Source organism: Drosophila subobscura, chromosome J (genome assembly GCF_008121235.1).
Source record: "Drosophila subobscura isolate 14011-0131.10 chromosome J, UCBerk_Dsub_1.0, whole genome shotgun sequence".
In the NCBI taxonomy this organism is placed as follows: domain Eukaryota; kingdom Metazoa; phylum Arthropoda; class Insecta; order Diptera; family Drosophilidae; genus Drosophila; species Drosophila subobscura.
Window position 1 is genome coordinate 20,204,515 of NC_048532.1, and position 14,541 is coordinate 20,219,055.

The window sequence follows — 14,541 nt, forward strand, 5'->3', positions numbered from 1 at the left end:
ACCGAAATGTACGGTCTCATTATCAAATTATACCGTAAATATACATATACATATAAATCATTTTCCTCGACTTTGATCTTCTGTTTAATATTAGCAGACGGTTAGGCATCTCAGCTTTAAAAGTGTAATTTTACTTGAAAATTCATTCAATTCTCCACAAGATGAGCTAGTTTTCATGACTTTCTTTTGCTGCATTGCTGGCAAAATAAGGTTAAAACTTAAAAGATAATAGAAATATACTGATGCCTGCTCATAAATGCAATACGATATCGAGCACTCAATTACATGATAGTTCTATCGATAAGCAAAGTATCGTGAAGTAGGCGCGATTTTTAAACTTGTTCTAACCTATGATTATTTTATTATTGCAGAATTCCGCTGCGAGTTACATTTACACCGCCATGGAGGCAATCAAACTGTGGCACAAGGGGCACGCCCGATGTCGCGAGATCTCCACGGGCGAGGCACAGTGGTGGCAAGTGGTGCATATCCAAATGTTGTTTGTCGGCTGCAGAATGGGCTTTCCCGAGGAGATGCAGGCCGGGAACCGGGCACCACACTCCATGCAGGCGGGCGAGCTGTCGGGCACGGGTACGCCGCAGGAATAGCAGGGGACCGTGTCCAAATCGGCGTCCTCTGGATCGTACTTGGAGAAGATGCTCCGCGCCAGCTGCTCGTACTCCTGCAGAGTCTTCTCGGGCAGATGGCTGAGGGTCTCCAGCTTCAGGAATGCCTTGGAGCAGGTACCGAACGCCCTGTCCGCACAACTGGCAAGTGCCGCCAGGCAGTAGATGTCCTCCAGGGGCAGCACATCCTCGTACTCCCGCAGGCGGATGGCCGTGGTGAGGGCACTGTGGATGATCCCAAAGCGCAGCTGTCGCTGGGCCAGCAGCATAAAGTGATAAGCCTCGGCGCAGTGCCACATGCGCTCAATGCAGGCGGCATCCTCCAGGCTGATCGAGTCCAGGAGCGTGTTCCGGCCACTGGCATAATCGATTTCGGGCGTGGCTACCGCCTTGAGGTGCTGCTCGGCAAGCAGGGCGGCCAGAATGTAAATCTTCTTGATGCGCAGCATCGGTGCTCGCTTCTCCAGCTCGCGCTCTGCCAGCTGAGCGAGTAGGCGAGCCGCATCCAGGTGGCGTCCGGCATTGCGCTGCATCTCAATGGCCTCGGTGAGGCGTCCCTCGTTCAGCAGCTGCGCCGCGTGCTTGGCAATCAGCGTGTTCACCTGCGGCATCTGATACTTCTGGGCCAGTTCCACGGCCTCGCCCCACTGGCGGAGATTCACGCACGTGTTGACGGCAGCCTTTTGGTCACCGAAACGCAGATGCGCCTGCACTGCCTCCGCGCACATGCCCACAGAGGCCAGCATCTCCGCCAGCTTGGGCAGCAGCGGACTCTTCTCCGGCAGCTTCTCCACGCACTGCTCCAGCTCGTCGAACTGCTCCAGATGGTACAGGGCATCCATGAAGCCCTCGATGTAGTGCGACTTGTCGTAGTACTCCTTGGCGCTCTCCCACGACCTGAGGTTCGCAAAGTGATGTCCGATCTCGCGCCAGGCCGTCTCCATTTGCTGATCGGAGACGCCCGAGCCGCCCATGCGGTAGAGTTGCACCACCCGGAACCAATCACACAGCGTCATGCGCAGCTCAATTGCCAGATCCCTGCGATCTGCGTCCAAGTAGAGCTTCTCGGCCTCCTCGAACTCCCCGTAGAAGGCGGCCACTTCGGCACGCTGCAGCTCCTGCGTGTTGATGGTGCGCAGCCGCTTGATCAGCTTGATGCCCGGATAATTGGCGCACCGCACAAACGCATTCTCGGCCGTGTCCAGCTCGAGTTTTTTCAGCGCTGACTCGGCCAGCAGGCGCCACAAGCGTGGATGGGGATTGTCCTCGATGAACTGCTTGGCATCCTCGAGTCCGACATGCTCCAGGAGGTCGTCAGTGTCGCGCAGCGACTTGACGCGCAGCTGAATGATGTGCGAAGAGTTCTGCAGCTCGCCAATGCTTATGATGTCGTCCAGCAGGACGCTGGTGATCTCCAGATCCTCAAAGGTGCATATGTAGCCAGAGCAGGAGATGGGCTCCTCGGGATCGTTGCCGCGAAAGATGTACATGCGCGTCTTCTCCATCAGCGCCAGCAGCAGCGGATTGTCCTTGGCCCAGCTCACGGCCCACACGTCCTTGCGCTCTACGCGACTAAAGTTCAGCTGCGTCTCACGATTGTCGTCCAGATCCAGCAACGTCATGACCCCCATGTGGTCTATGATGGCCGCACGACTGAAAGGAAATGTGTGAATTGAGGCAGCTCAGGGAAACATCTCAGAACTCACGTGGAATTGCAGTTGATGGCCATCTTGTACACCTTGGAGCTCATCATGTGGCGATTCCGCAGCGCCACATTGGCAATGCTGTACTCGTTGATGGCGCCCGATTCACGGGCCACCAGCAGCAGCTTCTCGGACAGAGCCAGGGCACAAATGGGATCGCTGATGCGACGATGCGAATGAGCCTCTCCGGTGCCAGTGCTGCTGCTGCCGAGCATCAGATCCTTGGCCATTTCCACGCCCGTGGGGGTGTCGTCGATGTGAAAACGTTTCTCCTTGCGCGCCTTCACGCTCTGCAGATTGGAGGCGCTCTTGGGCGTGTGATAGTGCCAGATGAGGATCTCCTCCTGCGAGGCGATGGCCACATAGCTCGAGTTGATGCCCACAAAGCTGGGTCTGATGTCCGTGTACTTGGCTGGGGTAAAAGAGAAAGATTGAAGCATACACGAACGTAGTTCCAAATTAACTTCAACTCACAATCCACAGTGGTGCCAATGGAGTTGCAGAGCAGCAGCTGATACACCTTGTCGTCAGCCGTATTGCTGCGATTCTCCAGCGTGCTCAGAGCAATCTCCTTGATGTTGCTGCTGACACACTCCACGCCCAGCACGCAATGCTCGCTGCTGGCAGCCAGGCACAGCGTTGGCTCCACCTCCTTCAGAAAGCTCTGATTGGAGACCGTATTCCAGAAGGTGATCACGCTCATGGGCGTCTCCCTGACGCCATTGCCGCTGCTGCTGTTGCTGTTTAGAAAGACGACCGTCTTCTCAAAGTAACACCAAATGTAGTCCGGCCGGATGTTGGCAAAGTAAATGAACGAGTCCACGGCCATGGCAATGCGCAGCGATTTGCCCTCCCAGCTGAGCGAAGTAATGTCACTCCCTGGCACCTTCAGCGTGCGATAGATCCTCCCCAGCGGTGAGTAGAAGCACACCTGGTTATTGTCACGCTGTGCTGGCGGCACTGGCGTCTCCAGCGTGGTGCCACAGATGGCCAGAACGGAGCCGTCATGATTCCACTTTGCATCCACATTCCGCATTTTGGTGTCAAAGATGGCGGGATCTGCGCGTAAGTGGATGCAAAATTAACGTCTGGGCAGAAGTTTTGCCTTCATCCTCGCACTTACCATCATCGTTTTCATTGCGCATTATCTGCACCTTGCCGCTCTCATAGCAGATGGCCAGAACGGGTCGGTTGCGGCGACTGGAGGAGCGACCGCTGAACCAACAGATGCTGGCAATGCGCTGCACCCGAGACGCGTTAGACCCATTGAGTCGCACGCACTGAATGTTGAGCTTCATCTAAGGATACACGAGAGAGAGGATTAGTCAGGGGATTACTCTAAGTCTGACTCTAATCACTGATGCTCACGGCAAAGTTTCCCTGATTGTCGTACAGATGGCACTCGCCATTGGCCAGGGCAAAGAGAATGAGACGATTGTCGGGACTCCACTGCACGCCGGTGAGGTGGGTGCCCTTGAGTTCCTTGCCAAAGATACGATTGCCATCCACGGAGCCCACAATAATGGCCCCGTCCTCGTAGACAATGCAGATTTTGGCCCCGTCCGAGGTCCAACTCATGCTGGCCACCGTGGATTTCTTTCGATCGTTGGTCATCTCCTCATACCACGAGCCTTTGTACAGCATCCAGACCATGATGACGCCGTCTGTGTCCGACGAAGTCAGCTTCTGCTGTGCATCGTTCCAGGTGACGACCCGAACAGACTCCTTGTGGCCATCCAGGGTCTGATTCATGGACAAATTGGAGACGGCAGCCAGTCCACCTTTACTTTGGCCGTTAGAACCTAAAGGGTAGATGTGAGAAAGTTAATATTAGCCAAATATATTCCCATACCTTTACCTTGATCCAATTTCAAGACTTTCAGCAGACCCTCGGAGCCGGCCACCGCAATGTAGCCCTCCTCCTTGTTCCAGGCAATGCAATTGAGCTTGACATTGTTGGGAATGGCAATCTGCACACAAAATAGTATTCATTTATAGCCATTTATCAAGTAAAATTAGTTAAATTACCTTTTTACTCAGGTAAACAAACATTTTGGCCAGAGAAATTTTCACTTCTTTTTTCGCTTTGGCCCCTTGTGTTGACAACTAAACGGTGGAGTTGCCATGGACACGGAAAAGAGTGGCGTTTGAGCCATAACATTGCTGCTTTCCCCGCTGCACCCCGCAACGAAGAAACAGGTAAAAACCTGTTGTTTGAGCCACATTTGTTCCAATCAGAAATCAGAGTTTTAATCTTGCCGCAGAGTGTTGGGCAGCGAAGAAAAATCGATAGCTTTGCAGCACTAATATGATCAGTAGAAACGGTTACGAAATGACTATCGATGACTGTATGTTTGAAATGTCAAGTTATCTATGTATCTGCTTATCTGCAAGGAAAGGCAAGGCAACAGGTTAGAATGTAATAAAAAGTTAATATTGCTGTCTAAAATGACACCCCATCGATTAAGCAAAACTTAAGATTATAATTTTAGCACTTCGCAGAAACTAAACACTTCTTATCGGGCCTACACCTCCATATCGACTCGTAGAGATAATAAATTGTACTTTTTGTTGCCGGTCACTTTGCTGTTTTCACAGTTGTAGGGGGAATGCAATTAGAAATCATTATTTATTAACTAACCTTAAGGTATTTACTGATAAAACAAACATAAACTAATGCAAATTCAAGGTAAAATTCAATGGAAAAATCACAGAAGGCCTCAGAACACTCAGGCCAGGCGGACACCTCGCTGGAGCAGCACGTGGACCGCCTTGGTGGCCAGAAACATGTAGGCGAGCAGAATGAGCACCGATTCAGCTTGGCTGCGATCCTCTGGCTTGAGGAATATGTTGACCCCACCCGTCAAGAGGTTGGCCAGCAGAAAGAATGTCAAACCGTTCAGGTTGAGGGACTGGCAGATGGCAAAGCTGCCGATCCTAGCTGAGGCCTGGCCCTCTCCCTCTGCCGACTCCAGCAGCTGGCCCTTCTCCTGGCTATCGACTGCCTGGCCATGCGCATCCCAGGGCAGGACACTGTCTATGACAAAGTCCACGCCAAACAGGCCGAGCCACATAATGGTGCATATGATGGAGAGTGTCCAGACGACGTAGCCAAAGTTGCACGTCACCCGGGAGATGCCAATGGCGAAGGCACTCGCCGCGAACAGGCTCCACAGTATCAGCACCAGGAGGAGCAGTCGCCGCAGCTTCTTGACCATCTCCGAGTAGCTGAGCAGCGTGGCGGACATGAGCCAGCGGCTGAGGAAAATGGACAGCAGGTACATGGCCACGAAGCCGGGCAGCGACACCAAACCCTCACGGTTGGCGCTAAACAACGTCTCACGCGGCACATCCTCATCCATCACGTAGTCGGAGAAACCGAAGACACTCAGGCCCATCTGGTGGACCACGAGGAGACCTAAACCGGGACTAAAATTATCATCTTTTTGCGTCAGGCTGGGACACAAACTTACCCAAGCCCAGTGGCAGAAGGTGCACATCCCGGCGTGCCAGTAAGCTGGCCAGCGAGCCGAACAACTTCGTCAGTCCGAGCGTAAAGAACGCGTTCATGTCGCGTCCGTACTCGTGCTCATCCTGGCCATAGCCCACGATCAGCAGTGCCACGGTCCGCGCCAGTCCCAGCAGCAGCAGCGGCAGCGCAGCGTAAACCAAGCTCCGGCGAAGGTCTTTGGTGTGCCGCGTTCGATGCGACACCAGACCCATGGTGACGACAAACAGTCCGATGCCCGTGTCCATCAGCTTCGCCCCGAACGTTCGGCTCTTGCGGTAAGGCCGATGGAAGCTCTGAAAGTCGATGGCCAGTATGCAGACGGCGGTAATCAGGTGGGTCAGGGCACGGACCAGAGTGAACACCGTGGGCCGCGTGCCGCCTAAGTCGAACTGGCTGCGGGCGCATGCGCGCTGCAATGCCTGACTGCGGAACAGGAACCACAGCGAGCAGATGAGCATCAGCAGCAGGATGTGGGTGCAGTAATCACTGGCCACCGTAGCCAGCAGAACCACGGGCGGAACGATGAGGAGAAATTCCACGGCATAGCCGACACTGGGACTGGAGCGGGGGCAGAGCTTCTGTGTGGCAACGCGGGCCACGAGAACACACCAAAAAGTGGCCACAATGAGCTGCATGGACTCGACATTCTGGCCGAGAATCTCCGCGGGCTGCCAGTCGTAGACCACGACCTGTTGCAGCCAAGCATCGCTTCCGATTTCTAAATTTCCGTTTCCGCTGTTTGCACTGCTGTTCTCCATCGGTGCTGGAATCGAAGCTCCCGCTCCAGGAACGGCAATCGCTTGACTGGTCATGACGACTCACGGACTTCTGAGGCAGCGACCGCCCAGCGGCTATGCGACTATCAATATGCTGATAAAACTAAAACTTAATCTGCCCACTGATAGACCGTCCAAAACTTATCGGAAAACCGAAAGATAGCGTAGCCCACAGCCACAGGTTTAAGCCGAAATACAGCAACACACACAAAATATTTGTTTCGTTCATGTTTAATAATAAAATGAAGTTTGTCGCTTGTTTACGTTATCATCATCAGGTGAACCCCAAGGTGTACTCAATTTCTTATCTATGCTGGGCATCAAAAAAGCTTTATGAATTTCACGCCTTTTATTAACCGATAAAGCAGGTGTACTATACAGGTGTAGCTACTGTGCCAAGTATAACAATTTACCATGCTAAATTCCAGACACTATACAGCAGAACTAATTCATTTGAATGCTTGAAGCGAATAAATCGCTTATGTAAAGCGCAAGAAGTTCAAATTTGAAATGCTGTTTAGCGGGTAGTCGATAGGTTTCAGCAACAAGTGGTCAAATGAGTCACATACGATAATCGAGCAATAATAGTCGAGAGAACGATTAACCCATTGTCGACCCTCAAGAATTTTAACACAGTTCAGCTTGAAAATTTGGTTGTTTTCTTTTATGTAAGTAGAGTGGAATGATCGGGAGAGACTCTAAATACAAACAGTATTATATCCCACCACACGACCTTGGTTACGAACTTGCTAATTTTAATAAATATTGCGTCACCCTCTTGTCCAATTCACCAGTGTCGAAAACGTGAAAAATTACATTACTGCGAAACGTGAGCAGCACTCTTCCCCAAACTTTGGTACGGATTTGCAATCAATCCAATAAAAATATGTCATGAAAATTAGCCAATCGGCATGAGAATTAAATTACGATTCGAGTAAAATTACATTTTGCAAGCTGAACTTCCTAAACATCTTCTAAAATTAAACAGAAGATTAAAGTCTATGAAAATGATTTAAGATGTACGGTATATTTGCAGTATATTTTGAAAATGAAACGGTATATTTCGAATGGTCTGTCGGTATATTTTATCGATAATTCCGCGGTCACAGAAAAAAAGAGGCTCGTCTTTTGATAAAAAAAAGCAACAAAAAGAGCAATAAAATGTTGTTTAACTTGCAAATAAACAAAACGAGAATGTGGTCGGATATTTAGAGTTGGTGGTCCATAAACCAGCTTGAGTTTCCACGGCGTGGGTGCGAGAGTGGCGGAGGTGAGTGTACAACGTCTGTCTAGCGGCGCTCACGTGTCTTGGCCTCCAGTGATAAATAAATAATTAATGATGCTCAATGGGATGCTAATGGTTATGTCATGGCTTATTCATTAGAGCATGTCTGTGTATAATAGTGTGCAGGGAACTCCCTGCCTATAGGTTAGTTCAACTTTGATTACGTGTTGTTGTTGTGCGGCTTTGCCAGACGTGATGTGACGTCATTAGCTACAGAGGGGCCTGTCCACATACTACGAGTATGTATGACGTATGCAGCGCAATGCCACGCGGTGTCCGTGTATTGATTTTTGCTCTCAGTGGGGCTTAGGGGAATCACGTGAGTTGGCTCTCTGTCCGCCCCACACTGCGATCATTATTGATGGCAACAATCGCTGTTTGCCCCAAGCACATCAATGTGTCGCCAACTGTGAAAGCGGTAAGAACTAAAAACGCAATGCGGATGCAATGCAAAATGCATTTTGTATTTGTAAATTATAATATGTGAAATTTACGTAACTAATTGCCCAACAAGTGTAAGCAAAGTACGAAATATAAACAACAGGGCCCGCACCTTTAATGTGCGTGTGCGTGTGTGTGTGTGTAAAACTATGACACGTGTGCCTATAATTAAAGATGCGACTGTCCGATTAAAAGTCGTCGGCGCCACCAATCGCGTGACCTTTGACCTGGCGTAATGGAATATTACACTTTGGAAATCTCTCGTGTTTCTGTCGATTAAGCTATCAGTTATCATATGTCAGCAAAAACAAGTGAAACTACACTCATGGCAAACAAAACCCAGACAGAGTCCATTCGTCAACAGTGATGGGAGTCAATTTTATCAATGGCCAACAAATGTTTTTTGCAATCGCATCGAAATATGTTCCAAGTTTTTTCATTCGATATGCGACATGGTGCCATATGATAAGGCTTCAGCTATATATAGCCCCATGGGTCATATAAATGTGTAATTATTCATGTGAATTTTGTATTGCGAACAGTTGATTGAACCTTTGATCCCACGGGGCGATGATTTATAGCGCATAGAATGCCCATAAGCACCTGCACCTGTTCGACTTTTATGTAGAGTTCTAGCACATAATGTGGTGGCATGCAAATGAGTAGGTATTGCAGCGACTTATTTACTCCCAGTTTCAGAATCCCTCGGATTACGACATTCTGTACAGTGAATACTCTAATCAGCGACAATTTTAATAACAGTCTTCACAACCGAGCATTCGCTGTATTTTTTTTTTAGACCCTCAAATTACACATTAAGAAACACACACAATTCATTATACTTATTGTTGGCCATCAGGCAGACACGACTTGTCCTATACCCTCCACAAAAGAGCTGACAGATGACAGATAAGACTTAAGTGTCAGCTCTTGTCCCATATGCCCCACACTGCTCCACCATCGGGGCAACAGTTCAGGCCATTAAGCCTGAATTGCTGTCATTTGTGGGCCAACACACGCGAAAACTCTACGTATGTATACGTGTATATATTCATGAGTTATTCACGCTGACATTTCCAGATTATATACATTTATTTTAATGAAGTCGCTCGCTCCGATCACACAATAATTATATTAAGTTCGCTTCGCTTGCCGTCTTTATGTCTTCGTTTATATAAGAAAGCGCACTCCCCCGTTGACTTTTTTGTAAACAAAAGTTTAATGGATTCACAAATATTCAAATATCATAATTTGCATTTGACTTTTGCTTTTATTTTCGCTTTGCTTTACTTTGCTTTTGAATTTGTCAAGCAGATTCTGTATTTCCCCGCCGTCAATGGAATATTTTTAATAATGGTCAAACTATTTATAGAAGAAAGAACATTGGCCCAGAGGCTGTTTGTCTGAATGAACTGACGCCCACACGCGAGCTTGCACACAAATATAGATGGTTTCTCGAAAGAATTAATGTGTGGAGATCCCATCAGTGGAATATTTTCCTCACTTAAGAATAATAATCATTTTACAGTTTATAATTGTTGGGAACAAAGTGGGGATAATAACTTCTGCTCATGAATATGCAAATCGAATGCCTGAACAAGCCCTAATTGCATCATAAACATGGTTAATTGGAAGTGCACCTTACGTACAGTGGGAAATTGCACAGTTAGTGCATGTAAATTTATGTAACAGTTTTATGGGATAATTTCTTATATGTGTCTGCCTTCGGACTAGTCCGCAAAACCTTTCGATTGCCAAAACAAATCACATTTGACCACTGTCCCATGGTAGATCCGTCTGGCAGATGCAAATGTTTGTGGCGGGTTTTTTAAATGCCAAGGCTGCCGTCACCGTCGCCATCGTCTGTCTGTCGACTGTCGTCTGTCGCAACCAGTTGGCAGTTTATTGCACCGAGAAGAGACTCTTTTGCCACCCACAAGAGACAAGAGATGGAGACCCCCGCTCCAATCTCTCTCTCTCTCTATGTCTCTCTCCACTACCGGCTGTGGGGCCTGTCTTATCAGCTGTTGCTGCCACCAGTTTTATTTGATTTGGCCTGCTCCGATGGCTGGTATTCGCGTCGTTTCCAATATACAATATACGGGAATGTACATATACGGGTGGACGGACGCTCGTGTGGAGACCTGCGGCTGTGTATTTGTTAGTTTGTTTTCAATACACACATGAGGAATAGGGCAGAGTAGTATATTGAAAGCTCTTTCGATGTATTTTCAGTGCGCTGCCGCGCCTTCGCCTTGATAGCGACGATGGATTTTTGACTTTCAGATACAATTTGGCGCTGGCTACGAACGGTTCGGTTGTGATTCCATTTTGTCGCGCGCATAACGAACTTTTTACACCTCACACAAATCGGCTACCGCTCTCTCTCACTCTCTCTCTCCGTCTTTCTTCCGCTGCTCTCTCTTTCACTTGCACCTTATAATTTATAGTATTTGAACAAGTGTTGAACGCTCTCTCCCGTATCGGTGTTATCTAGAGGAAGTACCGCCAAACAATCGAATATCAAATGTGCGTACAATCCGAAGTGAAGTTAACCACCATCCAAAGTCTATCAATTCATCAAGCACTCAAATCATCGAATCGAATGTTTTTTATCGTTTGAATGTTATCCAGCCATAATTGTTTGATTTTACCTTCCCTTTTCGGGTGGGTTGAAGTGTCGTTTAGGGTCTAACCCACGCCGGTCAAGGGATCGTGCGTTTCTCCCATATCTAATCAGGGATTGTAGCCAGACATCCATTGATTGTCGATGGTTCTTTCTGGCAAATATCAATAAAAACCCAAAAACAACTAGAGGACATCCCTTATCTCGGGATGTAAACTCAGTTCAATCCGGAAATTCTCGAAATAAGTGGAAAGTTTCAACTATAAACGGAATCGTACCGTTTGACGGGGAAATAATCAAATTTAATGCTTGACACAACCCATGTACTTTGCGTATATTATATGTGTTTTATATATATGTTGAGTTAATCATTCAGTGCACTCAATCATCGGTCTGTTATCTCCCTAAGTACTTGACCTTGTCGCCGAGACCTGCGATCACAAAATACCAAACAGTTGACCATAATTTATGTGCTGGAATTTGCTTTGCACCACAAATGGCACTTCATACAGCGAGAGAACACAGCACCCAAGCGATGATAAGTCTTTGGGTGGCGGCACAGTTTGTCCATGTGTGCGCCGAAAGAGGGCTCGACCGTTAGACCTGCGTCGAAATCAAGCCCCCCCTTCAACAGGCCAAAAGCCAGCCGCACACGGACGCCACAGCCGGGTACAAAGTCAAACAATAGCGACGACAGGTCCGTCACCCAGTCGAATGAGATGGAATTTTAGGCGCGAGTGCGAACAACACACAGAGATCTTTATCTCGAGTGTTAAACAAGGGTTCTTCTACACTTCTTATACCATATGGAAGACTGTTATCCCTCACAGATTGATCTTGTATCCACAACAAGCGATCTTTATCTATGTAATCGTACCATAAATCACTCTCTTTCTATTATTAGATCCATGTTTCATCCCATAAATTACATGTACAATGAACCCTCTCCAAAAATGAACCAAATTATGCAATAATGGGGTGTTGCCTTGCCTTCCCACAATACTTAACCAACTGAATGGTTATCTAATCTTACGACTGCGGCTCTTATCTTGCAGCCAGCAGCATGACGGAGGGCAAGAACATACCCAACTCCAGTGCGGATGTACCGTTCCGCAGCAAGGAGCTGCGCAAGCAGTCGCTGATCCAACACACGGGCCTGGTGGGCGTCATTGATGAGGGCACCAAGACCATCGGCTTCTCCATATACACGACGCCCGATTTCAATGAAATTGCCGCCCATCGTGTGGAGCTGAGCGTGATAAGTCCGCAGGATGGCTGGTACGAGCAGGATCCGCTGGAGATCATGGCCTCGATCAACAAGTGTGCCGAGGAGGCCATCAAGCAGCTGCCCGAGCATGGCTTCACCTCCAGCGACATTGTCTCCGTGGGTATAACGAACCAGCGCGAGACGACCATCGTCTGGGACGCTGTCACAGGCAAGCCGCTCTACAATGCGATTGTGTGGAAGGACATACGCACCAGCAGCACTGTGGAAAAGATTGTGGCCAAGGTGCAGGATCCAAATCATTTCCGCAACATCACTGGCCTGCCGATCTCCACGTACTTTTCAGCCCTGAAGATCCGCTGGCTGAAGGACAACGTGCCCGAGGTGCGGCAGGCCATACGCGGACAGCGCTGCAAGGCGGGAACCGTCGACAGTTGGATCGTGTGGAATCTGACCAACGGTAAGAGATTCTCAAATTCAAATGTAACTCAAAATGTGAATCCTCTTTTGCTCTTGCATTTTAGGTGCACTTCACATCACGGACGTAACGAATGCCTCGCGCACGCTGCTCATGAACCTCGAAACCCAGAACTGGGACCCCGTGCTGCTCAAGACATTCGCCATCAAGGAGGATATGCTGCCCACCATTCGCAGCTGCTCGGAGATATTTGGCAAGATCACCTCGGAGCGAAGTGCACTGCGCGGCATGACACTGAGCGGGATTATGGGCAACCAGCAGGCCTCGCTGCTGGGCCAAATGTGCGTCAAACCGGGCCAGACCAAGAACACCTATCGCTCCGGCTGCTTCTTGCTGTGCAACACGGGCGACAAGCCCGTTTTTTCACGCCACGGACTGCTAACGACTGTCGCCTATAAGTTGGGACCGCAGGCGCCCACGATTTACGCCATCGAAGGAGCCGTATCGGTGGCAGGACATGCCCTGTCCTGGTTGCAAAACAAAATGCGAATTCTGCCCGACTCACGCGATGCAGAGAAGTACGCCGAGATGGTGCCCACATCGGGGGATGTCTACTTTGTGCCCGCCTTCACCGGACTGTATGCTCCTTACTGGCGTCAGAATGCGCGTGGCATCATCATCGGCCTCACGCAATTCACGCGGAAGAACCACATTGTGAGGGCGGCACTGGAGAGCATTTGCTTCCAGACACGCGACATCCTGGAGTGCATGCATCAGGAGTGCGGCTATGAGATCAACAAGCTGCATGCCGATGGCAAGCTTACGACGAACAACCTGCTGATGCAGCTCCAGGCAGACACCATCGGCATGCCTGTGTTCCGCTCTCAGCTGATGGACTCGACGGCTTTCGGGGCGGCTATGTGTGCCGCCCAAGCGGAGGGCATCGATCTGTGCAAGTTTGAGCCGGAGAAGCGCTACTACGAGAACGTACACTACGACACGTTCCTGGCCACAACCACGGATGTGGAGCGAAAGGAGCGCTACGGCAAGTGGAAGCGGGCCGTCGAACGCAGCCTGGGCTGGGTCATCAAGCAGAAGAAGACGCGCGAGCATACCGAGGAGAACTACCGCATGCTGTCGTCGCTGCCAGCGAGTATATTCCTCATCAGCAGCTTTGCCATGCTGGTGCACTCCTTTGCAGCGACAGCCCAGTAATACTGCCAATGGGCCTTCTACATGGACTTGTGTGCTGCCAATACTATCGTACCCACTCCATGACATTTCGATCGGTTCTCGGTTGTGATTATAATTAATTCTTCCCTTGACACACTGCACTGCCCTGCAATGTTTGTACATAGATAGCTCTTCAGGAAATCCCCTCTAAAGAGTCTAAAGAGAAAGATGGTTAATTGTGCTTTAAACTCTGTAAATAGTTACGATAGCCTACGACCCCTAATCTTAGGCAGAAAGTCATTTGCTCTAACCTATTTTAAGTGTATTGTATACTTTACCCTATCTTTGTTTTATCGTCCCCCTCCCCAGGTGCGTGTCCGTTCTCTTTAACAACGAAATTGTATATAGCCAAAGGGCACAAGCGATGACTCTTAAAATAAGTAGGTGGTACCCCGCCCCATATTTGTACGTGTACGTCTATATGTATAGTATGTATAGTGATTACGTCCCCTAACTAATAAACATTGCTCTTCATTGCGATTTACCAAGAATTCTCTTATAATCTCTATAAATCGCTGATTAGGTTTTCTGCGTTTTCCGTTTATGCGATAATATAAATGGAACAAAGCTGGAAAAGAGGATTTGAAAACGAAGAGCTCTTCGAACCCGTGACTTGGATAAGATTATCTGTGCTAAAAATATTGGTATTGCTAGATATGTGACTCAACTCCTATTTGCTTTAAATTTCTTGAAGTGA

At 48.8% G+C, this 14,541-nt stretch overlaps 3 protein-coding genes across 6 annotated transcripts; 1 reads left to right on the forward strand and 2 right to left on the reverse strand.

Annotated features, from left to right (window-relative positions):
- Positions 1-316: 316 nt before the first annotated feature.
- Positions 317-4,538, reverse strand: LOC117893554 (WD repeat-containing protein 35). Of its 2 annotated transcripts, none has more exons than XM_034800210.1 (7): positions 4,358-4,538; positions 4,188-4,299; positions 3,698-4,110; positions 3,453-3,627; positions 2,804-3,388; positions 2,333-2,741; positions 317-2,279 (listed from the first exon to the last, which is right to left on the reverse strand). In XM_034800210.1, exons 1-7 carry the CDS (start codon positions 4,379-4,381, stop codon positions 392-394), a joined length of 3,606 nt encoding a protein of 1,201 aa, XP_034656101.1. In that variant the 5' UTR covers positions 4,382-4,538; the 3' UTR covers positions 317-391. The 2 variants fall into 2 exon arrangements, with proteins under 2 accessions (XP_034656101.1, XP_034656100.1); XM_034800209.1 differs by having other exon boundaries at positions 3,698-4,131.
- A 406-nt stretch (positions 4,539-4,944) lies between these two features.
- Positions 4,945-6,844, reverse strand: LOC117893563 (uncharacterized protein At4g17910). The gene is made up of 2 exons (XM_034800232.1): positions 5,803-6,844; positions 4,945-5,747 (listed from the first exon to the last, which is right to left on the reverse strand). Exons 1-2 carry the CDS (start codon positions 6,650-6,652, stop codon positions 5,059-5,061), a joined length of 1,539 nt encoding a protein of 512 aa, XP_034656123.1. The 5' UTR covers positions 6,653-6,844; the 3' UTR covers positions 4,945-5,058.
- Positions 6,845-7,731: 887 nt separating this feature from the next.
- On the forward strand, positions 7,732-14,335 carry LOC117893561 (glycerol kinase). 3 transcript variants are annotated; one of them, XM_034800222.1, is made up of 4 exons: positions 8,095-8,319; positions 12,024-12,653; positions 12,718-13,828; positions 13,861-14,335. In XM_034800222.1, exons 1-3 carry the CDS (start codon positions 8,154-8,156, stop codon positions 13,824-13,826), a joined length of 1,905 nt encoding a protein of 634 aa, XP_034656113.1. In that variant the 5' UTR covers positions 8,095-8,153; the 3' UTR covers positions 13,827-13,828; positions 13,861-14,335. The 3 variants fall into 3 exon arrangements, with proteins under 3 accessions (XP_034656115.1, XP_034656113.1, XP_034656114.1); XM_034800224.1 differs by lacking the exon at positions 8,095-8,319 and adding an exon at positions 7,732-7,886 and having other exon boundaries at positions 12,718-14,335; XM_034800223.1 differs by lacking the exon at positions 8,095-8,319 and adding an exon at positions 10,648-10,871 and having other exon boundaries at positions 12,718-14,335.
- Positions 14,336-14,541: the final 206 nt, after the last annotated feature.